This window comes from Palaemon carinicauda, chromosome 40 (assembly GCF_036898095.1).
Source record: "Palaemon carinicauda isolate YSFRI2023 chromosome 40, ASM3689809v2, whole genome shotgun sequence".
Lineage (NCBI taxonomy): Eukaryota > Metazoa > Arthropoda > Malacostraca > Decapoda > Palaemonidae > Palaemon > Palaemon carinicauda.
Window position 1 is genome coordinate 18,824,534 of NC_090764.1, and position 27,635 is coordinate 18,852,168.

The 27,635-nt window shown below is 42.2% G+C and overlaps 2 protein-coding genes across 5 annotated transcripts in view; one reads left to right on the forward strand and one right to left on the reverse strand.

The window, feature by feature from the left end:
* Positions 1 to 22,901, forward strand: part of Tfb4 (transcription factor B4) — a 39,930-nt gene extending 17,029 nt beyond the window's left edge. The window contains exons 3-5 of the mRNA XM_068363397.1: positions 9,430 to 9,652; positions 17,221 to 17,375; positions 22,569 to 22,901. Of these exons, the coding sequence (XP_068219498.1) occupies positions 9,430 to 9,652; positions 17,221 to 17,375; positions 22,569 to 22,823 (633 nt within the window). The 3' untranslated portion in view covers positions 22,824 to 22,901. The remainder of the gene's footprint in view (positions 1 to 9,429; positions 9,653 to 17,220; positions 17,376 to 22,568) is intronic.
* A 722-nt stretch (positions 22,902 to 23,623) lies between these two features.
* LOC137631576 (centrosomal protein of 78 kDa-like) overlaps positions 23,624 to 27,635 on the reverse strand; it is a 67,548-nt gene continuing 63,536 nt past the window's right edge. For all 4 annotated transcript variants that reach the window (XM_068363400.1, XM_068363399.1, XM_068363401.1 and 1 more), the window contains one exon: positions 23,624 to 25,321. In XM_068363400.1, coding sequence (XP_068219501.1) covers positions 23,770 to 25,321 — 1,552 coding nt within the window. In that variant the 3' untranslated portion in view covers positions 23,624 to 23,769. The remainder of the gene's footprint in view (positions 25,322 to 27,635) is intronic.

A 27,635-nucleotide genomic window follows, 5' to 3' on the forward strand; every position in this document is an offset into this window, starting at 1 on the left:
ACCCTGACGAGGTGGTATTGGGAAAGTCCTAGGCTAAAGTTTCGTTCTAAGGGACTACAGGTCAACTTCCTAGGACGAGTCACACTTTATTTTACCTTCACACACAGCTTATGTAGGCCGCAGTCCTTGCGTAGCAAGGTTCTATCGAGGTGCAGGGACTCCTTATTGCTGAGTGCGAACACACTCAAATATTGAGTCCCCAGGCAAATCCAAAAGCCAGTACTGGCAGGGACTTTCCACCCTTCCTAATGGGTGAGTCACCCCTATTTAATGGCGTGGTTTGTATGTCAGTTACGGAACAAATGACAAATTTGTATTTTTCCTAACTATACAAACCTTAGCTATTTAATCAAACTTGCCCGTCAGCCCTATCCCCCTTGAAGTCATACCTCCAAGCAAAGTGAGCTTAAGCACAGGTGTGTGTTAGTGGGGGGGCGGGGGGTGGCAGGCTACCCTCCCTACCCCCCGCTAACTAGCGATGGCGTAGTAAACCCTCGTTGAAATTTTAATGGCTCGTCATTTCAGCTACGCTGAAAGTAATAACCCCTATTAAATAGCTAAGGTTTGTATAGTTAGGAAAAATACAAATAACCTACGAATTTGTCATACAGTGAACCCTCGCTACTTCGCGGTTCGACCATCGCGGATTCACCACTTCGCGGATTTTTTCCATAACCCATATATATACAGTATATATATATATATATATATATATATATATATATATATATATATATATATATATATATATATATATGTATGCATGTATTTATGTATATATGTAGGTATGTATATGTGTATACATATATATATATATATATATATATATATATATATATATATATATATATATATATATATATATATATATATATATATATATATATACACACACACACACACACATATATATATATATATATATATATATATATATATATATATATATATATATATATATATCTAAAGTAGGAAGATGTGATGTAGTTCTAAGGGAAAAGTATTGGAAATATGTCTGGGTAATAAGCAAAGCTCTACCTCCAGTTTGTTTCTACATTATGATCAGAGATAAATGTAAACAAAACATTGGTTGCCATTTTTTATCGTGCTTTTTAGCATGTTTAGGAAATGCATGATATAAAATCACCTTTAATATTTGTGCCTGTTTTAGTTTAGGGTACTGTAGTACATGCATTAAGTGTTCTGTACATTAAAGGGTAGTTTGTTAACAGTACTACGTACAAGGGAAGGTTTTAAAAGTCTGAATATACATGTTGAATAAATAGGTAAATATGGTGTCACTACTTCGCGGATTTTCACCTATCGCGGCCGCGACTGGAACCTATCTACCGCGATAAACGAGGGTTCACTGTATTTTGTACAACGGAGCATGCATTGTAATTGATAACAACTTTCTTTTCTTTTTTCACAGGTAACAGCGACGTAGTACACGTGGTAGCTCGTGAGCTGCCCTCAATTCGAGATAGCATTCGCTGTCAACCTTCAACTTGATATTCCTCCTTCGAGGGAAACCTCTCTCTCTCTCTCTCTTATGCTCTTTACCCACTCAACAATAGATTGAAGATACGTCTCAATCCCCTCTTGGGTTTGGTTGGATGCGTTCGGTGATTACCGTACAGTCTCTTGTCCGGAAAGCGATCTCTATGGAGATTCGCTATTATAACATAAGCTGTACTGATTAAATGGTTTACCGTTCGGTATCTGTCTTATTCGGCCAACCACACTGGATTAGTGGCAGTTGGAGAGAGAACAGGCTGTTCCCCTTCGTTGCAAGAACGTGCAATTGGTTACACATCTCAACATCATCTCGAGGTGTGTTTATTGCTATGCACTCACCGCTGGACAATCCGCGGATGATGGGTGGCAGACGAGAGCTTCCGCAAAGAGGCCTGTCTTCTTGTATTCCCTCTGGACCTGATGCTCTCTATAATGCATCAAAAGAGAGAGGGGGGGGGGGGCGTATGCCATACCATTCCATCCTCGTCGGTTGGTCTGATTCAGAAAGGTACTAGCATTCACCTCTCTTAGAGAACTATCTAGCAGTACGAAGCTTTAGATAGACAGAGGGCAACTAGTTGCCCCCATCTGCTTGCGTCATTCCTGGTATAGGAATGTGCTTGCAAAACCACCCAGATAGTGGGCTCCTAGTGTCTTGGAATCATCTTGTACCCAACAAAGTCTTTACTTTGTGGGATCCCCGACTGTGGTTATGCTCGCAGCGGCCCTGATCTTCAGGCTCCCACTCGACCATTCCCCAGGACCTCAAACAAGATGTATTCCAAGATCGGTGGGGCGGCGTATAGGTGTGCCTTGTTTTTTCCCCCCATTCGGACTGGTGAAAAAGTCCTCAGCCAAGTCAGGATAAGCAGGATCTTATCAATGACTCCAATAGCTTCGCTATGGCATCCCACAGAATGGTTCCCAGACCTGCAGCCCCTGACGGAGCTCCAATAGCTTTGCTATGGCAACCCACAGTATGGTTCCCGGACCTTCTACAGTTCCTGACGGAGTTCCGAGGGATCTTCCTCCACGGCACAATCTTCTGCCATGGCACGATCTTCCAAGCAGCCACATGCTAACGCTTTCCTAAGCTGTAGCTTTGCTTCGACTTCTCGCCTGGGACGATCCTACACCACCCCTCTCAGAGAGGCCTTTCGCAACAGATTACGGAAAAGATGACTAGGCACCTCAGACACTTTTCAGCGTCGGTCTTCCAGGCGAAGTGTTCGGTCCTTTGTGACTGATGTCGTGAAAGGGGATTCTCTCCCATCGGGGCCTTTACTTATGCAAGTTTGAGAAAAGTCCCCGTCAGATCTCAACCTCCCCCTGGGTACGCGGTTCGGGTTCTTCAGTCTCTGAAGACCCCTCTCTACGAACCTTAGCCCCAGCAGCAGATTGCTTCCTTACACGGGAGACGCCCTTTCTACTCACGTGGGCTTTTGACCAAGAGAGTTAGTGTGTTGTATGATCCAACCTTTGATGTCTCCTACCCTAGGAGACGGGGAGAAGTAATCCTCAGCGGCGTCCCTTAGTGGATTGCCAAGACTCAAATCCGAGTGTGCTGTACCCTAGGTGCAGCCCATTTCGAATAAAGAGTCTTCGTTCGGTAACCGAAATCCCATCAACTGGGGGTTTACCCAGTGAGGAGTCTGTAGGGTTACCTTAAAAGAATGATACCAGCTCTCCCCCATGTGTCGGCACTGTTGACCAGCATGGGAAATGTCAAGAGGAGGACCTCAATATTTTCCTTCCCCTCTGGGATCGGAAGGCAATTGAGGTTACTCTTAATCTAGACTCTCCTCCATCCTAAGCCCCAGAGCTTGTAATGTCACTGGCATTTCTACGTCCCTGGCGTTCAAGAAACTACTCTGTGGTGCAGATACTTTAAGGGGGCATGTGGAAGCGTCAATCGATCTTCACGACCCACTACCTGCAAAGACGTAACCCACAAGAACATGGAGACCTATTCCATTGGTCCTGTGGTGGTCGCACAACAAATGGTCTAAACACCTCAGGCTCCTTGATGGACAAGTAGCAGAGGGTTGAGGGCTGAGGCTACCCGGATTAGTCTGGGGTGAATGGGTAAGAATGCCTGGCTCCTTTCTTCCTTTCACCTTCTCCCCTCTGGGGAAAACAGCTCCGCAAGCCTCAGCATAGCTGACCTCACCTCGCTGCAGGTAAGACCCATTTCCCTTGTGCCTCCTAAGTATAGAAGAATACTTTGTTACGTCCCCAATACCTTTTAGAGGGAGGGTATTGGGTAAGTCTTTAAGAACATTAGGTTCTGTACTCGAGTTCCTATGTTAAAGACAAGCCACACTGTTAGTTCCACTCACACACAAGCTTCTGCAGGCCGGTATCAGTGCATTACCTCATATCGGCACTTGATTTTAGCGAGGGTAGGGTTCCTTCTACTTTCGATCATAGATCGAAATAGAGAGGACCCCGGGTCATGACCAAGGCCAGTTGGTGAGGACTTCCTCCCTCCTAAGAGTAAGTCGCCCTTTTATAAATAGCAAAGGTTTGTATATGTGTCGGAACAAATAACAAATTTGGAAATAATTTGTATTTTTCCTAACATACAAACCTGAAGCTATTTATACAAATTGGCCCGCCACCCTGTCCCCCGAGAAGTCCTGCCATAAAGCAAAGTGGTTACTCAGCTGAGAGGTGTGAGTGAGCGGGGTAGCCAGCCTACCCCACCCCCCACCCGCTAACTAGCGGATGGGGTAGTTATCCCTCACTAAAATTATCATGGCTCGTCTTTCAGCTGCGCCGAAAGTAATACCCTATTATAAATAGCTTCAGGTTTGTATGTTAGGAAAAATACAAATTATTTCCAAATTTGTTATATTTCCATGAATCTTACTCGAGACTCAATTGCTGTTTCTTCATAAAAGAAAGAGATTCGACAATTATGTGAGCTAATATAAAGATAGGCTTGTTTACGTCTTCATCCTACCGTATTTGATTTGCCAAAACAATGATGTCCTTCCTTCAAAGTTGGGACTATGGAAAGTCCCTTCGTGTTCAATATTGTGCTTTTAGTTTTGGATTTAATTGGTTTGTACTCCCTTCCTTATTTGGATTATTCAGGTATGTATCAGGACTTTGTTATTCAGTGTTTCTATTAAGATAGTACTGTGTTTTGATCTTCTTACAGTTTATTCCTGGCCTCTTGCCTTCTCTTTTTGGTTTGACTAATTGTGCATAGGGGGCTACCCTGGTAAACCTGGCTGCAGTTGTAGCTTGTTTAAAAGCTGTTAAGATGAAGATCCCCATTCTTTGTGCCCCATTTTTGCACGAGGCATGACTGTTCGTAGTCATCCCCTTGTGACAAATGCAGATCATGGCTGCCTTCGCAGTGGTGTGAATACTGCTGGAGGAGGAAGGAGAAGGCTAAGAAGGATTCTTTGGCTTTGCAGTTTTCCCCCAAACCAAAGAAGTTTTCTGCCTCTTATCCTCCGGTACTTATACTGCTACGCCTTCTTTGGCTTCCTCTAGAGCCGAGTTGTCCAGAGGAAAACAGAAGGAAGAATGTTACCCTGATCTGCCCCAGGGGCAACCTTCTGATGAGGTGGTTTTATCATCTTCTCCAAGAGAAGGTGATATTCCCCACCCTTCTTGAATTGAGCTCACGTCCGTAGTCTCTGACAACGACGTTTTTAGGTTGTCTGGACCTAAAGATCTTGTAGCCAGCCTTAGGCATCGATGGTGTTCTGCCTGCAGAGAAGCTGCTGAAGATCTTAGACAGTGATAGGAACCCCAGGACTTCTGCTACTGTGCCTTCCCTTCTACCACCCTACCTGCAGAAAGAGCACCTGATTTAGTGTCCATCCACTGGTCCCGGTCTGCCAAAGATGATTGTCGATCCTCCCATTCAGTGGTGCTGTTGCCGGTAGCCGAGATTTCCTCAAAGTGACTTCTGACAAGAAGAAATGACCTTGCCCTCTTCCCAACATTACCTTTGACCCCATCTTCTACTGTTGAGCCCTCAGGTGCTGTCTGACCTCAGAAGATGAAGAAGACTATCCGTACCAATTCTTACCAGACTACTGACTCACTTTATGGGAGCATGACAGGGGTGATATGACTTTGACTGACTGATGGCTAAACCAATGTCAAAATTCAATCTTCGTCCCTTTGGTCTGCTGGAAAGTGAGGATCTTTTAAAAAACTCTCCATTACCTTCCTCTAAGCTCTGCTTTGACATATGGAATTTGATGTGGATAAAGCTATTTATTTTACCATGTTTTAGGACTGGAAACTATTTCAAGACCAAAAGCCTGCATTGTCATTTTATATTCCTTTTATAGCTCAGGTAATGTATAAGAACGAATTCAAACGATTGCTTTCTATGTCATAATAGATCTTTGAAGGTTTTCTCGAATAGAGTGGATTCCCTTAAGGGTAATATGCCTAATTTGCCTTGTGTGGTTACTTTTCCTCGCCACCCCTTTTTTGTCCTTTCATATTATGTTGAATATAGGATGAAGATTTGTATTTACAGTGGTTCAATTCATATTATCAAAGTGCACATGATAATCCACATAGAATAGTTATGGTTTAGAATTTAAAAAATAATTGCAGTACTGTACTGTGTAAGGAAATAAATTTTTGTTCCGACACTAAATACAAGCCCTTTTGCCATTTATAGAGAGGCAAGAGAGCGTGCTAGAAATAGGAATGAATGGCGAGCGATTGTGACGCAGTTCCGGTAAGCCCTGCTGCTTCCTCCGGTGCCTTAGATGACCGCGGAGGTAGCAGCAGTAGGGGACTCAGCAGTATGAAGCTTCATCTGTGGTGGAAATGTGGGAGGTTGGGCTGTGGCACCCTAGCAGTACCAGCTGAACTCGGCTGAGTCCCTGGTTAGGCTGGAGGAATGTAGAGAGTAGAGGTCCCCTTTTTTGTTTTGTTTCTTGTTGATGTCGGCTACCCCCCAAAATTGGGGGAAGTGCCTTTGGTATATGTATGTATGTATACTTTCAGCGAAGATGGAAGACTAGCCAAAAGACTTTTAGCGAGGTTTAACTACCCCACCGCTAATTAGCGGGAATAGGAGGTTAGCTGGCTATATCAAAGACAGTGTAAGAAGGAAGATTGAGAAGGTATGGACACCTCCTGAGGAGGGAGGAGGATCATGTGGGGAGGCATACTTAGGAAATTGAAGTTCAAGGTAGAAGAAGAAGGGGAAGACCAAAAAGGAGAGGGAGGGACTGTGTATGGGAGGACTTGAGGGATAAGGGAATAAGTGAATCAGAGGCACAAGAAAGAAATAGATGGAAAGGGCTCATTCGAAACGGCGACCCCATATAGAAATGGGAATAAGCTGAATAGGAAGAAAAGCGAGGGTAGCTGGTTATCCTGGTCACACACACACCTGTGTTGTCTCATCACTTTTTACTTTGGCTCAGTGAGAGTAGATGTTCGTCTCTCTCTTTGCTCAACTTTTAACTGTCCTGTGACTTTTTTCTTGTGTTTTTACTTATGTTTTTATATGGATTTAAACATTCATGTAGGCTAAAGTTTTTTTTTATATAAGCATTCTTTTATCATTGCAGTGTGAGTATTGCTGTTTTGGTGACAGTGTAGTGCGGCGTTTTCATGAGGGCGGAGAAAGCTCTTTTGATCCCTTCCCCTTTGATGCCAGACACAACCGTAGGCTGGTGGCCTTCCCCACATCTCTAAGTGCTACGACCCCGCCTTTGCAGCAAGGGAGTTGTCCTCATGTGGATACTCCTTCTCCGTTTGGATATAGATGTCGCTTGCTCAGTATTAGTTCATCGGAGGGAAGGTGGCCTACCCAGAGCTTGACTTCAGTCTTGCTCCTCTTCGCTGAAGACGCCGCACCACTTTCTTCGTTGCCAGCCGGCAGAGGGGGTACTCAGCCCGATGCATATTTCTGTGTGCCTCTCAAGGAATGCCTTTCCCATCCGGGGGTTAGGTCGTTCTCCTGAGTGGTTGGTCTTCAACTAATTAATTTTAATAAATTCTTTTAATCTAACTTTTCAGTAGCACTAAGGACGTCGCTCTCCTCCGTTCTGCAATGGCAGCCGGCGGACGAAGTGCATAGTCTGTAGAATGTTCCTGTTCCTCTCGGGGGACACCTTTCCTGTCCGCTGGTTAGGTTGTTCTCCTGAGGGGGTTTTCTTTTTATTCTTTTTTGCTTTTCCTCAGTGCTAGCTATGCCTTACTACTTTGTTTGGCTAAGTCAGCTGATGTAAGGAGTGTGTAGTCGGATTGTCTGTTTCCGGGGAAGTTGCTGCTTCTGAACAGTCACTGCCTTCTTTTCCTGTGCTAGTTCCTGATCATCTCGCTGACGACGGCGTGTCTCGTATGCGGGTTCAGTCTTCTCTGGATCTTTTGCTACCAAGAACTCCGCGGAGTGTCTTGTCGGGTGGCAACCCCTTCGTGGAGAACCCAGAAACGAGTTTCGACTACGTTTCACAGGCATCACTCGATGTTGACCTTCGACTTGAGCTTAGCTCGTTGTTGAGAAGCAGAGTGCTGCTCAGAGGTTTGCCTCAAGGTGTTAGAACTTTCCCTTCTGAGGGAGAGTCCCCCAACCAGCCGCTATCCAGCTGTCTTCCCGCTTCCTGAGAGAATTGCTGAGGGTGGCAAGAGAGGTTGATCGCCTTTACCCATCCGCGGGGGAGAGACTTTCTTTCCTTTCGGGGGGATTCCTCAGGTAGAAATTAGATTCGTCCATGCCTCGCCCTTGCTCTTCGTAGCTGTCTCGTTTGAAATACTCCTCTCTCTTGGCAGTCTCTTCTGCCTTCAAGAATCGTCACGCCCAGCTGAATCATCTCGTCTAGAAGACTTTTCTCGCCCAGTTGACTTGTCTCACCAGCAAACTCGTCTCGTCTAGCGGACACAGCTCGTCCAGTCCTGCAGCTACTCGCGATCGCCCAAAATTGCCCGTCAGCTCATAATTGCCCACGGTTACCTGTCAGCTCGTGATTGCCCACGATCGCCTGTCACCTCGCCATTGCCCACGATCGTCCTACAGCTCGCCATCAGCCAGCCATTGCCCGTCAGCTTGCGATCTCCTGTCTGATGGTGATTGCGTGTCAGGTCACGATCGCCAGTCAGCTCTCTTCCAGGTTCCTGGTGTTCCAGCACCGGACATTTTCCTTTACTCGTGATTGAGAAACATAACCTGACCTTGAAGACAGGTTTCCCACTCGTGTTGGCTTAGACCAAGAGAGTTGAGGAATTCCATGGTCCACCTACAACGGTTGGTTCAAACTTCCACCCTCCTAATGGGTGAGTCATCCTTATAAATAGCAAATGGGTTTGTATTTAATGTCGAAAAAAATGGCAAATTTGGAAGTCATTTCTATTTTTCCTAACAATACAAACCTTGAGGTATTTATACAAATTGGCCTACCATCACCTGTCCCCCGATAAGTCTTGCCTGCAATAAAAAGTGACGAGACAACACAGGCGTGTGTATGAGTGGGGTAGCTGGCTACCCCCTACCCCTGCTAATAAGCGGTGGGGTAGTTACACCTCACTAAAAGTCACATGACTAGTCTTCCAGCTTTGCCGAAAGTATAATCACTATAAATATTTTTCAGAGTCTATTGAAACTTAATTTCTGTGATCCTCAGCATAGAGTTTCTTTTTTTAAGTATATTTTCCATTAAAATCTGTCAGTAGAAAAGCTTTGGTAATGCAAAGGCATCTAATTTCCATGTACTTTACCTAGATTTTTCAATTATTGATAATTAAACACATCCTTTTGCTTAGTTATTTCTAACTGAATTTTATTACAATATAACGATGAATAATGCATGGAATCAGTAGAAGAATTGTAAAGGATGTTTGGTATTCTGCATTATCATTGAAAATTTTAATTAATTTTTTCTTTTCTTTGCATGAGACTTATTAAATCTTCGTTATCAGGTGGACCGCCAAAAGGATGGAAGACTGGAGTACCTGAATCATGTTGATGAAAGCATCGAAGAGGAATTGAAGAAAATGCTGTCCCGTGATCATAATGTCAGGCAAACGGAATCTCTTCTATCTGGAGCTATTTGTCGAGGACTTTTATATATTAAGAGACTAGAAAGTGAAGAAGCCATTGCACGAAAAATAAACGCCAGATTAGTGGTGATAAAATATTCATGTAAGTTTTTAGTAATCCTCTTGTATACTGTATGTAGAGGGTAGATGTAATTAGACATTTTAGGCAAGTCACAAAATGTTTATAATTAATTAGCCATTTATGAAATTGTAATTATATTTAAATATAGTCCTTATCCGAAGGTTTACCTTTGGCTTAATTTATTGTAGCCAATCAAATAAGAACCAGTGTAAAAAAATATATATACTGCATATTAAAAAGTCACATGTATGTAACAAGAAAAGTTGATTAGTAGGCAAAAGTAAGAATAGAATTTCAGGGTCAATGATTTTTTTAATTATAAGCAATTAGTTTGATGTGAGATGAATTAATATTATAAAGTATAGCCAAGATTATAGAACTGATAATGAATACCTTAAGAATATTCAAAATTCTTATTATGTTATGTTTTAATGTTTCAAATTCCATTTAAAATATGAAATTAGGGAAAAGTCGTGTAAGCATTAAGAAAACAATATATCTGAATTAATTTGAATCATATCTATAAAAAATGTATTGTAAAATTATTTTCTGGATGATTTTTGTTAATTTTGTCAACTTATTAATTTCATCACCAGAAAATGAGCTTAAATATAAAATTGAATGAGATGGATGCTATGGTATTTCCTCAGCAAATAGTTTATTTTTAAATATTTAACTTAGCCGGTGAATATATAATAGCTGCAACTCTGCGGCTCGACAGAAAACACACTAAAAAAACTCGCGAGCGATCGCTATGAAGGTTGCGGGTGTGCCCACCAGCGCCAACTGTCGGCCAGATACCACTCTTGTATGTAAACAAAACCTTCAATTCTTCTCTGTCGACGTTGACGACAAGACGTATTCATACTCGCTGTAGAACCTGGAGTTTTCTTAACATATTTGGTGAAGTACTTCATTTTGGTTTGAGCTTTCGCAGTACAGGTGTTTTATCTTCAACTTAAATCTTGAACTCGTTTTTGGATAGATTTAATTTTTGATGACTTTGGATTGTTTTTTTGGACTTTCCTTGACTTTTAAATGGCCGACCCTTCCCTCAGTACGGAAGTGTGTTTAGTCTTTTAGCAATTATCTTATCACGTTATAAATTAATTATAGATTTTCCTCTATATATTTTATATCTCAACCGCCTTTATTAGGCCTCTTCGATTAGCTTTCCATTTATAATAAACATCAAAATAAATTTTAATGATTTGTTTATATGCGACCTTTCCTGAGAGTAGGCGGTCCTAACTTGGAAACCGAAGTTAAACAACGTTGAGCCCTTTCAATCGTAAATAGCTTTTAAAGAGCTAATGATTTAAAACTTATTAAATGAATATTTTTTAATAGATATTTTATGAAAGATTTTCTTTGAATAGTCTTCGTACTGTTTCAAAGATGAACTAACGTTTAGTTTATTTATGCTACGCAGTTTGCGCTCTATCGTTAGGATAGAGAGAGAGAGTATCACGGTTTCACTTTGCAGAAAGAGTAAATCGATTCTGACGTTTTGTTCATTCTTCTTTCAAAGCTTAAATGTTTTAAATTCTATTTTAAAGGAACTTTTTAATTGAAAATCCTTTCAGTTTTTTCCTTTGGTCAAATAACCTGTTTTTTTGACGAAACGTAAGTGGGCTCTTCTCTTAGGTGCGAAATCAAGAGAGAGAGAGAGAGAGAGATAGAGACGGAGGGAGAGAGAGGAGAGAAAACGTCCCGATCTTTATCTCGTCCCAAGCGGGTAACGTTGTTCTCGAGTTACTCTCGTCCCTAGTCTCTGTACGGGGAGAAAGGATAAAACGTTTTTAGTTTTTTATTCTCGTCCCAAGGCAATGTACGGTGAGAGATTGAAAACGTAGTTTTGAATGAACTAGTGTTTATTCTCTTCCCCAGCCACTGATTTTTTTATCTTAAAATATGTTTACTGTTTTTTGCTGGTATTAATGTGCTTACATTATACGACTGATTTCGCAATTACAACCTTTTGATGAGGGTAGAATTGCGTGCTTCAGGTAGAAATCAGTTTTATTCATACCTAATGTGAATTGTTAAAAAATTTGATTTCAGTGAAATAAGTGCAAAACAGAAAATCGTAGTGATAAAGTGATATTGCGCAAAGTGTTATCAGTGTTGCGACCGAGGGTTCGTCTGTTCGTGCCTGTCGTTCGCCTAGTCCGGGACCTCTTGCAAGCTCCCAGGGGAGAAGTAATGTCGTACGACTTATGGGTTCGAGAGGCCTTGATCAGCGAACAGACGTTCCCTCTATGGTATCGGGTGTATCTTACCAAGATCACCCCTACCATAAGGCGAGAGAGACGATTTTCTCCTCGTCATCCGAAGGCTTTTCGCATAAGAAACCGTGGAATAAGGTATCGAGGCCCTTTAAGCGAAAGTCAGTCCTTTCAGGACAGGTCCAGCGTCCTGGTTTTAACCATTAGGACAGCTCTGACCCTATGCAGTCATCGGAAGACTGCTCGCCGCCTAACAAAAGCGTAACACAGATTCCGAGAGTCTTTTTGTAGGCAAGGTTTTGCGGTCACAGACGTTACCCTCGTCTCTTACTGCAACCATTCCCGTTGATCCTAAATGGGTTGTACGGCAAGACATGCAGAATAAGCTTGCCTCCCTTATGGAAGACTATTCTGCCGATAAGTCCGTTGAGCCTAGCCGTTTATCTCATCGAGATCCTGGCCTTCAGCCACCCTAACGTTCCTTTGTGCGTCCTGTTGACGTTGGCGTAGCCAAGTCACGTCAGTCAGGTTGTTTAGAACCACACTCGATGCGGTCTCGTGTGGATTTTCAGCCACATTTGGACGTTAGGCCACTTGCTGATGCTCCTGTTGACGTTCAGGACGTTCGCTAACAATCGGAGTTGACTTGTTTTGACGCTGAGCGTCAACCTCCGCATTCTAGAATTGTTTTGACTGCTCAGTCTAGACGGTCAAAGCAGTCTCGAGTGGACGCTGTGCGTCCTCACGCACCTGTTGTTGTTGACAGTTCACAGACTGTCAAGCAGTTACATGACGTTGCGTCCTGGTCTCACGCACCTGTTGTTGTTGACAGTTCACAGACTGTCAAGCAGTTACATGACGTTGCGTCCTGGTCCGCTACTAATGCACCAGTGCGTGTGGACTCTGCTTGTAAAGCATTGCCACCACGGTAGGTCTCTCCCTTGCTTGAGACTCGGCTATTATCGGACAAGGTTCCTTCAGATGAGGAAGTTGCTGTTCCCCCTCCTACTGATATTCCCTTGAGGACTCTGTCAGACGGAGAGGAGCCTAAAGCTGCTTAGCCCTCTATGGACTTTAAATAAATCATGCTGATTTTTAAGGATCTTTGTCCGGATCTTTTTGTATCTGCTGCTCCTCGTTCGCCTAAACGTCAGAGCTTACACTAGGCCTAGCTACTTCGAAGCCGTTGTTTTATAAGCTAGTGCTCTCTCGCTCTTCTAAGAGAGCTTTACGTTTGCTAGGCGACTGGTTTATCACCAGGAGGAGTTTGGGGGAGACAGCCTTTGCTTTCCCTTCTTTTAATCTGGCTTATAGAGCGAGAGTCTGATATGACACGAGAGAAGTTCTCGGCTTGGGAGTTCCTGCCTCTGCCCAGATAGACTTCTCAAACCTCATAGACTCTCCCTGGCGCCTGGCCATGAGACGCTCCAAGATTTTACAGGTCGACTTCATATCTATTTTCGAGCCTTTGAAGTTTTGCTGTACAATTATGTCATGCATAAACAAGGCTTTCAGGGATGGCTTCAATGATCTGACAGCCACGTTCTCTGCAGGAACAAGTCCCTCAGGGATGGCTCCATGATTTGGCAGCCATGTTCACTGCAGGAGTACGTAAGAGGCAAGTGCGCTCAATGTGTTCATTGTCAAGACAAACTTCACGATGAAGTCTACCAGGCTGTCTTGACAGCATTTATGGAAGGCGACTGGATGGTCTCTCTCGACCTTCAGGAGGCATACTTCCACATTCCTATACACCCGGATTCCCAACCGTTTCTGAGGTTTGTTTACAGGAATGTGGGGTACCAGTTTCGAGCCCTGTGCTTTGGCCTCAGTCCTGCGCCTCTCGTGTTTACGAGGCTCATGAGGAATGTGGCAAAATCCCTCCATCTATCGGGGATCCGAGCCTCCCTGTACTTGGACGACTGGCTTCTCAGAGCATCGTCCAGTCTTCACTGTCTGCAGGATCTACATTGGACGTTGAGTCTGGCCAGGGAGTTGGGACTTTTGGTCAACCTAAAAGTCCCAACTGATCCCATCCCAGATTATTCTATATTTGGGGATGGAGATTCGCAGTCAAGCCCTGCTCGAAGTCCAACTAATGCTGAAACGAAACGTTTATTCAGTCAGGAGTTGGAACAGTCTCGTAGGGACTCTCTCATCCCTGGAGCAGTTTGTCTCACTAGGGAGACTACACCTTCTGCCTCTCCGGTTCCATCTAGCCTTTCACTGGAACTAGGACAAGACATTAGAGACGGTATCATTCCCAGTCTCCGAACCAGTAAAGGCATGCCTGAAATGGTGGGACAGCAATATCAGTCTGAGAGAGGGACTATCCCTAGCAGTCAAGAACCCAAACCACGTGTTGTCCTCAGACGCGTCGGATTTGGGTTGGGGTGCGACCCTGGACGGTCGGGAATGCTCGGGTCTGTGGACCTCAAGTCAGAAGAGCATGCACATCAACGGCAAGGAGCTATTAGCAGTCCACTTGGCCTTGATGATATTAGAAGGCTTCTTCGAAACTTAGTGGTAGAGGCAACTCAGGCAATACCACAACTTTGGCGTACATCTCCAAGCAAGGAGGCACACACTCCTTCACGCTGCTCGAGATCGCAAGGGACCTTCTCTTATGGTCAAGAATTCGAGGCATCTCCCTGTTGACGAGATTCATCCAGGGGGACTTGAACGTCTTGGCAGACTGTCTCAGTCGGAAGGGTCAGGTGATACCCACGGAATGGACCCTCCACAATGACGTGGGCAAGAGTCTTTGGGCTACTTGGGGTCAACCCACCATAGACCTCTTTGCCTCCTCGTTGACCAAAAGGTTTCCAATCTATTGCTCTCCAGTCCTAGATACAGAAACAATCTACATAGACGCGTTTCTACTGGATTGGTCTTTTCTGGACTTTTATGCATTCCCACCATTCAAGATAGTCAACAAGGTACTGCAGAAGTTCGCCTCTCACGAAGGGACAAGGTTGACGTTGGTTGCTACCCTCTGGCCCGCGAGAGACTGGTGCACCGAGGTACTTCAATGGCTGGTAGACTTTCCAAGAAGTCTTCCTCTAACGGTAGATCTGTTACGTCAGCCCCACGTAAAGAATGTCCATCAAAGCCTCCCCGCTCTTCGTCTGACTTCCTTCAGACTATCGAAAGACTCTCAAGAGCTAGAGGCTTTTCGAAGGAGGCAGCCAGTGCGATTGCAAGAGCTAGGAGAGCTTCTACCATTAGAGTATACCAGTCGAAGTGGGAAGTCTTTCGAGACTGGTGCAAGTCAGCATCTGTGTCCTCGTCCAGTACCTCTGTAGCCCAAATCGCAGATTTTCTTTTACATCTGAGAAAGGTTCACTCCCTTTCAGCTCCCACGATTAAGGGCTACAGGAGCATGTTGGCTTCGGTCTTTCGACATAGAGGCTTAGATCTTTCCAACAATAAAGATCTCCAAGATCTCCTTAAGTCTTTCGAGACCTCTAAGGAACGTCGTTTGGCAACTCCTGGATGGAACTTAGACGTGGTCCTAAAGTTCCTCATGTCAGACAGGTTTGAGCCATTACATTCAGCCTCCCTGAAGGATCTCACCCTCAAGACACTTTTCCTAGTGTGCTTGGCTTCGGCTAAAAGGGTCAATGAACTTCATGCCTTCAGTAAGAACATCGGCTTTTCTACAGAAAAAAGCCACTTGTTCACTTCAACTTGGTTTCCTGGCCAAAAAATGAACTGCCTTCTCGTCCTTGGCCTAATTCTTTTGATATTCCTTGCTTATCAGAGATTGTAGGCAACGAACTGGAAAGAGTATTATGTCCTGTTAGAGCTCTTAAGTTCGATTTAGCTCGTACTAAGTCATTACGAGGGAAATCTGAGGCATTATGGTGCTCAGTTAAGAAACCTTCATTGCCTATGTCAAAGAATGCTTTGTCATATTTTATCAGATTTTTTTAATACGAGAAGCTCATTCTCACTTGAATGAGAAAGACCGATGTTTGCTTAAGGTTAAGACGCACGAAATTAGAGATATAGCAACCTCCGTGGCGTTCAAGCAAAATAAATCTCTGTAAAGTATTATGGACGCGTCTTTTTGGAGAAGCAAGTCAGTGTTCGTGTCATTTTACTTAAAAGATGTCCAGACTCTTTACGAGGACTGCTACACACTGGGTCCATTCGTTGCAGCGAGTGCAGTAGTGGGTGAGGGTTCTACCACTACACTTCCCTAATTCCAATATCCTTTTAATCTGTCTCTTGAAATGTTTTTAATATTGTTTTATGGGTTGTTCGGAAGGCTAAGAAGCCTTTCGCATCCTGGTTGATTTGGCGGGTGGTCAAAGTAATTTCTTGAGAGCGCCCAGATTAGGGGTTTGATGAGGTCCTGTTGTATGGGTTGCAACCCTTGATACTTCAGCTCCTGGGAGTCTTTCAGCATCCTAAGAGGATCGCTGGGCTCCGTGAGGAAGACAGACTTACAAGGCAGAGTAATCGTCTAAGTCAACTTCCTTACCAGGTACCTATATATTTTGGTTTTGTTATATTGATAACTGTCAAAATAAAAAAACTCTTAGCTTATACGCTGTAAACATAATTAACTCTGGTCTCTACCCACCTCCTTGGGTGTGAATCAGCTATTATATATTTACCGGCTAAGTTAAATATTTAAAAATGATATTTTAATTATAAAATAAATTTTTGAATATACTTACCCGGTGAATATATAAATTAAATGACCCTCCCTTCCTCCCCAATAGAGACGCAGCGGGACGAGAAGAATTGAAGGTTTTGTTTACATACAAGAGTGGTATCTGGCCGACAGTTGGCGCTGGTGGGCACACCCGCAACCTTCATAGCGATCGCTCGCGAGTTTTTTGAGTGTGTTTTCTGTCGAGCCGCAGAGTTGCAGCTATTATATATTCACCGGGTACGTATATTCAAAAATTTATTTTATAATTAAAATATCATATTTTTAAAGATTTATGTAATTTATCCCCTTTATTGTTATGGTGGCCATACTAAATGTATTCTGATTTTTCCCTGGTGGTTGTAATATTTTTAACCAGCACCACCAATTGTACATAACGGGTAGTAAGTATTGAAATTTTTAGTACCAATACTGGTGGAAGAACAGAATATAGACAAACCTCTTGGTTGTAGCTCCACGAAGCTTGGAAGGGGAGAAGGTCAATGAATGCGTTATCTCATTATTGTAACTAGTATAGTTAATAGCTTTTGAGACTTGTTTAATGTGAATGTTTTCTAATTTTGTTTAAAATTGAAATAAATCCCTTTGTCTAAAATTATCAGTCCATCTTAATTGATTTTTTTAATCATTTATAACTGGTTCAATTATTTTGAAATCTGTACCTTTTACCTTTTCAGCTGATACTGGAAGTCAGTATCTAAATTACATCAATACCTACCTAAGTGCGCAAAAGATTGGTGCAGCAATTGACGTGTGTGTGATTGGCAGTGACTGTGGACTCTTGCAGCAAGGAGCTGATATAAGTGGAGGATATTATTATTGTCTTCAAGAGGTTAGTAATTTTGTAGATCAGTGCTTTTTGTTCATACGATTATACAAACCATTCATCCTTTAAAATAGGAAATGACTCCAGCGCGAGATGGAACAGCAGTTGATTCGTTAACAATGTAATTGGGGGGCAATCAGAACAGAACAGGCAGTGTCGATAAGGGTATCAACAATCATGCTACCTCCTTATGCCGATGTAAAGTTTACATATCAACTGTTACCTTTGGGGTGGGTTAGTGATTGCTCTTTTCAACTGTAGCAGGTGAGCAGTATGTCACCTGTCTTACCGATAGCAAGTGAATTGTCCCTCATTGGACCAATTACTAATTCAGTCCAATGGGGATAAGACTCCATAACCTGGAGGATCATCTCTGTCCTTTTTCCATCGTTGGCAATGAGGTGGACGAAGGGGAAAGATGGCATGGTCTGAAGATTTCTGCACCCCCCTACTTAGGTGGCAAAGGGAAGTTAGTCCCTGACCCATGTGTGATCAATCGGTGAATATTTCTCCCTATCTCGGTTGACTACTGGTGCCAATAATCATTCCGAATTACACATTCCCGTATCCACTTTCATATTTCTGCATTCTATTATGGGAGAGGGAACAGTTTCCAGTGCTGAATGACATGCACTCATCCATTGTTCGGGAAAGAAGGTTAGAAAGTCTCTGACTTAGAAGGCTCTGGCATCTATTGTGTTTCATCAATGTCAGTCAACTGAGTTTGAGCATTCCTAGATAGCCACAGCACCCACGATCCTTGACAGTTGTGGATTTTGGCGAGACACACGGACCATGACCTGACCGTAGATGCCTGTTGTTGGAGTCTGTTAGATGCAGGCAGTCAACTGTTCCAAATGTCCTTAGATTCTCAGCCTGAATTGCCAGTATGGTCTTCAGCTTGTAGCCACCTAGCAGCATTACTCACTGAAAGCAGCCAGTCTTCTTCCAAGATTTTTGACCTGGTATTCTCTTCTTGTCTTCCAAAATAAACCTTTTAATCATGTCAGCCAACACATTAGGATACCCACTTTCTGCTTTCTCATCATAAATAGCAGTTTCACCTTGAACTTTAATATTATGATAATTTGCATGCTTCTTAAACCACATGAACCAACCCCTACTGGCCACAAACTCCTCACTTTCACTTCCTTACCCTTTTCCAAAGTCTCAAACAATCTTTTTGCTTTCTCTAAATTACCATAAGGCTCACTGGAATATCCTGTTGACTCTGGTCGTCCAACTAATAAAACTAACCATTCATCCATCTCAATAATGAGACCACATGTTGCTTCTTTATCACTGTCAGTTTCATAGAAGCACATCCTTTCACATGCTTAATGATACCATCTTTATCCTTGATAATTGTCATGACAGTTGAGCAGTCAAGTTGGAGTACCTGGCCGATATTTGGCATTGCTTCTCCCTTTTCATTATGTCTAATTTCACTTCCATGGTGATGGCTTTCCGTTCTTTTGAAGCACTGCTATCATTGTGACTTACACTTGAAAGCCATCAGGCTGAGCCAAAGTTACTGGTAAAATTTACCTGAAAAGCACAAAGGAAATGATAATCCACAACAGTATACGAACGGCAACCGAGACACTCCTAAGCTGCTTTTTTCACTTGGGTGTGTTAATCAGTTTCTTCCTGCTACCAAAAGGAGATGATATTCTGCTGCACTTACGAGAACTAGTCCACCCATTCATATCAACAATGAAAGTGGTAGAAGTTGAAACATTTTCTAAATAATTTCATGGAAGGAATGGTATCCACTAAACATTGTTACCCAATATGCCAACTACAGTAATGGCCAGTCACGGTAGTGAGCTTGCCTTTCAACAAGGTTTAACTCTGAAGTTCTACTGATTTATGCTATTGAGAGGAATAAAATTTTCTTCTTTTCTCACCATATAACCAACCTATATGACATTTGCTAGGTTGGTTGGATTGGTTCAGGACTTTTTTTCTCCCTTTCTGGAGAGTGATTTGTGTTAGGACTCCACCAACCTTGCGGTAGCCTTCAACGTCCTCAGCCAAGACTTATGGTGGTAGGAATGCCATCTGGATAAGATCTGAGGAAAGTCTCAGCCTTGTCCAAATTCCAGCAAAGACTACCAATAGCTACTTCCTCTAGGTGTCAGACTCTTCTCCACCTGTTCTTACCTCTCCCAGGCTAAGTCCAGGAGTGTTAGCAGAAAGAAAAAGGTAGGGGAGTGATAAAGAGCTATATCTCCTGCTGTCAGTAGAGGGATACCTTGCCTTGCACAGTCCACTTCCATCTTAATTTGTTTTACACCTACCTTACAGGTAACAGGTTACTCTCTGGACATGATGACAAAGGTGAAACGATCCTATGCTTTGATGTTGGAAGTCTTTTACAATCACTATCCATTCATGAGTCATTGCGGAGACGGAGGAAAATACGACTGCTAGAGAGTTATTGGGTTCTTTGACTGACCAGATAGTACTACAGTACATTGGATCCCTCTGGTTACAGCTCATATTTCCTTTACCTACAAATACAATGAAGTCAGGCCTTTTCTTTACACATTCTTCTCCTTCCTCATAAACCTGACAACTTCAAGATAACGGAAAATTTTTTCTTCACTCAAGGGGTGTTATACTGCACTGTAATTGCTCAGTGGCTTCTTTCATTTTGGTAATGAAAGGTAGTGCCATAGCCTCTGTACCATGGTCTTCCACTGTCTTGGGTTAGGGTTTTAGCTTGAGGGTACACTCGGGCATACTATTCTATCTAATTTCTCTTCCTCACTAGGCTATTTTCCCTATTGGAGACCTTGGGCTTACTGCATCCTGGTTTTCCTACTAGGGTTGTAACTTAGCTAATAATAATACCCCTCACTGTCAAACTGGTACATTTACAGAATGTGTTCAGTTGGAAGTTTTGCTCCATATTTAGCCTCCAGAGAGGGAGATTTTATGCTTTTGGTGACCTCTTCGTAGTCTTTCCCCTTCAAGATAGGGATGACTACCCATTCCTATTTCAATCAGAGGATCGGGAATGAGAGTTTAATCTCATGCCCAAGCAAAGGACAAAATTCCTGGTAATGCTGTTCTACTGGGAATTTTTCCTTAGTATTCGAATCGGCAAACTGGCAGGGTACTTCACCTGTTTATGAGCAGTAGGAACTGCTGAACCACTCATAGTAGCAAGGAAGAAAGGCTGGCAAGGGGAGAAATGAGTTTGCTCCCACTTCTTCCATCTCTACCAACTCCAATCTATCAATTTCTTCTAAGAAGAAAAAAGTAGAAGTACTAATCTTGCAGGAGGCCTCTCACAAGAAGCTCCTTGGCACCTCTATCGAGTGCTCTTCTCATTCGAGTAAAAGTGCAGTAACAGGTCTCGCCAACTGGTCAGTTAGATCCGTAGGACAAGTGAGGGGGAGCATATGCACCTACCTCTATCACTCCTCTTTTGACATGGGAGGAACATCCTGGCCCTAAGGAAGCTGCATTCCATCTCTGATAAGGGGTATTGGTGGCTATTCCTTCTATGGGAGGCAGACGAATAATCTTGTTTGGAACCCAACACTGGCTCCATAGGCCAGCGAAAGTGAGACATGTCCTTGTCCTCAAGAGATGCTCTCCTCTGCTAGGAGGGAGTAAGAGCTCGCCCACTGATAAAATTTTTTGAGGTACACAAAGTGGAGTATGAGCCACTCTTTTAGGAGGGAGTAATAGAGCTCACTCACTGATAAATTCTTCCAGGATAAACGAAGCGGAGTATGAGCTAAAATTTGACTAGCGACCATTGCCCCAAGATTTGACCAGCTGAGAAAGACTTAACAGGGGGTTCGAAGAGAATGTGTCTCTCCGGCCTAAAGCACCTTTCAGTAAATTGTGGACTTCCTTGCCTACATTTCCATGCAAAACTCTTCTGTAGGCTATTCCTCCTCCTCAGGGAAAGAGTCTGTGCTCAAAGGAAGCTTCAAGCAGTCTTGCCTACTGTGGGACTTAAGTCTTGGAATAGGATGCTCCTTGTCTTCAGGTCACTGGCACACACACTTCCTGTTAACCTGAGGGTATTGGAGTCTTTCCTTGAAGATTTTCACTCTTCTCTGCTTCTGAAACAGTAGATCCTTGTTAGGATTTAGAACCTCCCTCCTCGGGGGAATGGTCCAAGCTCAAAGGGAGCTTCAGGCTGTCTTGGCTATCAAGGCACTTTCATCATGGGGTGGGGGGAATAATCCTTGCCCTCATGTCACTGATGCATGTACCGTCTGCTAACCTAAGGAGAGCATGATAGGAGTCTTTCCCTCAATCGGCCAGAAAGAGTTTTAAGGCTATCGTGTCAACCTTAGAAGGATGGAGATTTTGTCTGACTTTATGAAGAATCGGCATCATATGGTCTTTGAACCCTGTTCATAACTTCAGTTTCATCCCTCCAATATGAAGTGCACACTCACAGTCTTTTCATTAGTCCTAGCAGATACTATTCCTTCTGGCTTTACAAGGCTGCTTGCTGGCCATTACAACTTTGGTCAGTGCAAACTTCTGCCATCCCAGAAGAAGCGTCGATGACCCTCAGCATTTATGGTATTAATTAATTGACCAAGGAAGAGCTTGCAAGCCTGGGCCAGTTGGTAGCGTCACGATTCACCTGAGTTTTGGTTTGGAAGCACCTTCCCCTTTTTGAAATTGCCCTTTCTGAAATTGCCCACTGGCTAAGGCCCTAATAGCTTCTACCTCCCTTTGTCGAGCTATTTACCTTCCTTGCTCAAGTGGGAGACCATGAAGGATGACATGTCCAAGGAAGAAAAGAACCTTCCAGTTTAGTCCTATGAAACTACTGCCACCAATGAGTGAGTCTATTATAAAGGACGAAAGGTTTGTATATGTGAAGGAACAAATAACATTTTAGAAGTAATTAGTATTTTTCATAGCTAAGCCATCCTGAATCATTTTCCACTTCAACCACTCTGCCTGTCCTGGTCCTAAGGACATAGTGGGTGGGGCTTCCTCCTCACACCACCTGTCATTAATCAACCACTAAATGTTTCAACATCCGTTCTAGCTCACGCTAAAATCATCTCTTACTTTAAAGGAATTGGGTATGAAAAACTCGGAAAAAAAGACAAAAATCACATTGGAAATTTATATTATGCTGTACTCTTATTTATTAGTCCATAACAATCAATTTATTTCAGTTAACAGTGAACTATTGATACTTTTCAGGTTTCTGAGCTTCTGCAGACTTTAATAATGATGTACCAACCAGATATTTTAACAAGAAAGAAGCTTAATGCACCTCCTCCTGATAGTGTGGATTATCGTGCAGCATGTTTTTGCCATCACACCTTAGTGGATATGGGAAATGTGTGCTCCAACTGCTTATCAGTTTACTGCAGAGCTGTGCCTTTATGTTCTACTTGTGATGTTATTTTCCAAACAGACCGACCACTCATGAAAGCACTGAAAAAGAAGAAATGAGTTTAGTTTTTCATGTAACATGGATATTTGTTAAATATAAAAATACGAGACAATAATTTTGCAAGAAGCCAACCAATATATAGTCTTTTTCTTAACTTAAATTTTCGGTGAAAAGTTATCAATCCAGCCAAATTATTATCTGGTAAAAAAATTAGATTGTCGTTGACTTAGATTTCCAGTCACCTCCACAATAAAAAATTGCTAACTTGGTAACCTCTGAATAAAAAACAAAAAAGTTTTAACCTCTCCACAGTATATCCTCTCTCTTTCATGTTAAGCCACTAAAACGACCACCCGTTACTGAGAAGCGAGTCACTAGGAACAATGTCAGTTTCCATTGATCCTCATTCTCTGTGTCCCTTGATGATACACCAAGTCTGTTTTGTATCTTTGTTGCCCCGGATATGCTGTATATACAGTATATATTTCTTGGGCTATGTACCCAAGTTGCCTTATTCATAGGTCATCAAGTTGGCACTAACACTTAATTCCTTGTTTTATCCAGAGGTAAGATTCATGGTAATGGGTAACTTAAGTATCCACTGACCAGACCTGTGAAAGTTGAGAATTTTCACACCGAATCTGGTTCATCTATCTCGTTAGATAATAATTTACTGATATTAATAACAACATTCAACACTGGTATCTCACTATGTGTAAGTATTTTTTTATAATCTACATTCTTATTTTAGCAAATAATAACAGTATAAATTATTAGGGTAATGCTTATAAATTATTAGGGTAATGCGTACAGTATAAATTATTAGGGTAATGCGTACAGTATAAATTATTAGGGTAATGCTTAAATTGCTTACCTTCATCATCCTGTTACTGTCTTCCATAACAGTTCTGGTGAATTCTCTCTGCTTTCCTTTCTTTAGCGACAGATTTTTATGCTATTTAATCTAATTTCAAGTGCACAATTCACGAGTATCCAAGTCCAAAATCAAAACTCTTCTTCTCCTGGAGTAACAAGATCATCTGGTATAGTAGTCGACGTAAGTGAAGAAGCAGATATACTTAATCCCTCGACATCGCTGACTTCAAAGTCACTGTCATATTCCATTGGGATATCTTTTGGCATGATAGTCTCTACTTCCTTGGAATCAACTACTCTTGACATCGGAGTTTTACTTTGGGGTGATTCGTATTTCACAGTTTTCTTTACTCGAGGTTTCCCTAATTTGGTCCAACTGCTATGGGAATTACTGAGATGTTCTGTTATGCTGATTGATGAAATAGAACCACTTCTTGCAGCCCTTCTAAAGGTTTTTTTCATCTGTAGTTTCTCATCATCAGTTTCACTTCTTTGACTATAAAGTGGACCATCCAGTGTTTCCGAGTTACTAATTTCTGTTGGAGTAACACTGTCTTCTTTGTTTTTCCCAAATTCTTGTTCTTTTGTAGAAAAATCTTTCACAAATTCCATTTCTTTTGGAGAAGCATCTAAGTTTTCAGAATGAATGTTGTGTGTTTGTAAACTAAACTTATTATTCGGAGACATTTTTTCTAATACATGCACGTTTTTATCAATCTTACCTGGACTGAAGGATTTGAGACCCTTCATTGGTTTTAAACTGCTGTCATTATATATTTCCGATGCATTACTCAGAGTTTCTTTTTCTGCTTGTGCTGCTGTTACTACTTCCTCTGGAAGGTTTTGATCAGTAACCACTCTGGCTTGTTCCATTTGAATTTCATAGTACCTTTTATTTGCCTGATATATATCTTCATTTTCTATCTCTGAAGACATTTTTACTGGCTCAAGAACTTCATATTTATGATTGATTCTGTCATATGTCTCCCTCATGTCGGGAGAATTAGCTCCAGTTTCTTGATCTTCGGCTGAACTCGATCCACTATCTACTTCGGGTTGTACTTGATCAGATAATTCTTTATCCTCAATATTGTCATTTTGACTTGCATTTGTAATATCATGTATACTGCTTTCCTCTTCATGATTTCCTGAAGATAGTAATGTTTTTCTTGTATCAAAATCTCTTTGAAGACTATCAATGTTTTCATCATACAGCTGCTTAGTTGCTATCTCAATACTAGTCTCTTTGTCTGGTACATTGGCTGAAGATTTCACATGATTCTCAGAGGATTTACCTGAAGACACTAACATTTTTCCTCTATCAAAATCTCTTTGAAGACTATCAATGTTTTCATCATACAGCCGCTTAGCTGCGTTCTCAATACTGGTCTCTCTTTCTGGTACATTTGCTGCAGATTTCAAGTGGCTTTCAGGTGAGCTTCCGGGCTTAGACGAGTTTTCTTCCAAGTAATCTTTCTCAGAAATTTCTCTATTTCTAAAAAATATTGGAAGATTTACAGTAGAAAAATTTAAAAGGTCAATATCAGCATAAGGAGTAGCACCAGCAAAATTGTCCAGTGGATTAGATACAGAAGGATGTCTTGATATACTGTCTTGCATAAAGTCACCCACTTGTTTTGGTCTACTGGCATCTTCCAAAAACTCTGCTTGCCAATGGTACCTACAAGTAAAAAGTAGTTGAATATCAACAATACTGTACACACAAGAACCTTTCATTCTACAATGAATTTATAAAAGATGTATTAAAAATATTAAATTTTCTAAAACCTAAATCTGATCCCTTTCAACTGCTTTTATGATCACCCTTTTTTTTTTCATCAAAAATTATTTTATGGTTATGTCAGAATATGAAATTTTTTTTGTAAGTAATTTGTATTTTTCCATGCCATACAAACCTGAGTCCTTTCAATTAGGGAATGTCTTTTGCATTCCTCTTCTCTCACCTTCCTGACCTGACCAGGTTGGGCAGCTTAAAAGAGCTGTGCATGCACAGAAACCCTTCAAGATGATGAGGTCACAGGTGGTCCTGAAAGGAGATGCTGTGGCCTTACCCGATGCTGCAGGCATGGCTGCAGATACCTTTGAAGAAGTGGAGCCCTTGAAAGAGACTATCCAACATATCAAGGAGTCCTGCAAAGCAGTCTTCTACTTCTCCCCCACTGCATGCATGGAACTATTAGGAAGGAAAGACATGGAATCCTGCAAAATTTAGATGGACTTGTTTTGACATTTGGGAAACCAAAACATTTCTCCTCTTCATAACCCAGGTAGCCCATCGGTATGCCAAGAAAATCACTGCCTCCCACCAAACAGTAAAGATTCAGGTTGAAAAACCAGTTGTCCTTTCTAATTACATTCTTTGCCTGATCATCTGTCAAGTATCGAGACATTTGGTGGGTGGCCATAGCAGAAGACTAATTAAAGGCGCAAAAACATCCACAAATTAACGTGAACTCAGGGGGGTCTTTTCTTCTATTTGTCTAATACCTGTAGAGCAAAAGAATCAAGTACCCTCATACTTTACAGGGGTAAAGTATTCGGCAGGCTACTCCAGGCATCTACTCCCCACGAAAACAATGTAATCAGGGACTGATGCTAGACCAGGTCGGTAATCACCAGGAAAGGAAAATTCTCCAGTAACAATCAATGGAAAGACAATAATTAACTCATACTCTTCCCCCATGATTGAGGTGGAGAGGAAGCATTGACCTTGTGCCTGTATGCATGGGCTGCAGTCTCAACTACTGGCCCATGGCCGTCAGCTTTCCACACTGACAACTTCAAGAGGAGCTATCTTCTAAGCATGAGATACCACAGTAACCTATTCAGAGAAAGGAGCAGAAGTCCAATGTCCGGGTGAGAAAGTAGGAGGAGAGCGAGCAAGCTCTTCCAACACATGGCTGACCAAAGGTGTACACAATGCCATGCACCTTGTTCCCACCTGGCTCCTGGGAAGCCAGGGAAACCTGAGGACATGGAAGAAGAGTTGAAAGAGGAAGGGAACTGAAATGGCTTCTTCCGTTTACCAACGTTCACATCAGGCTCTGCAAGAAGAGAAGTCAGGGTCTGAATGACAATCGATGACGAAGCATACGCTAAAGCGAAAAACCACATGGGTGCCCTCTTCTAAACAATGGTTATGGCAATACTCTATTCAGAAAAGGGAGAAGAGTTCACCATCCAGTAAGGAAAGGTGAAGGAGGGCACACGAGCTCATCCAACACATGGCTAACAGGTGGGCATGGGGCAGTCCACCTCTGCCCAACTGGCTAACCAAGGAGCTCATGCCATGGTTTGGAACAGGGCCTGCAACCACCTGGGTGTTGTCAAGAGCCCTATTCTTGTAACTACTATAACTGATCCTCTTCGATTGTCAAAATCAGAAGAGGAAGGAGAAGGAGAAAGTGTAGCAAACTCACTTCTTCCTACCAGCTTTCTCCTCAGGTTCTCCAAGCATAGAAGTTGATGTCTGAGCAACCACCAACAAAATTCCACCAAGGGAAGAAACAACACTGGTTGCTATAACAGGAGCCACAAGAATAACACTGTCACATAGGACTTCAGGTGATTTACAGTTTTCTGTCTAATGAAGGGTGTAGGAAATTCATTAAGATAATATCTCTCTCAAAACTAGTAATGAAGACACTAATACTACAGACTGTTTTGGGTGATTCTGTGAGAGAGAGAGTTTAGGCAAAACAAATGTGCCCTAGCTATGTTGTACTCTCATTTGTCTAACAGGTTCATTAGGTAGGGGGCGGAGCCATGAGAATTTAAATCTATTAATTAAAAATTAGCAGAGTAGCAAAATTCAGTCAATGAATACAAGAACAACTTCATAATGTTACGTCTACCTAGTACTGAATTATGGTACAAGGTCTAAAGCACAATTTATTATACAAATGCCATATGAAATAAAAATAGCCAAACACTATTAGGCAATAGTCTATTGTACAAAACTGACAGTGATAAAA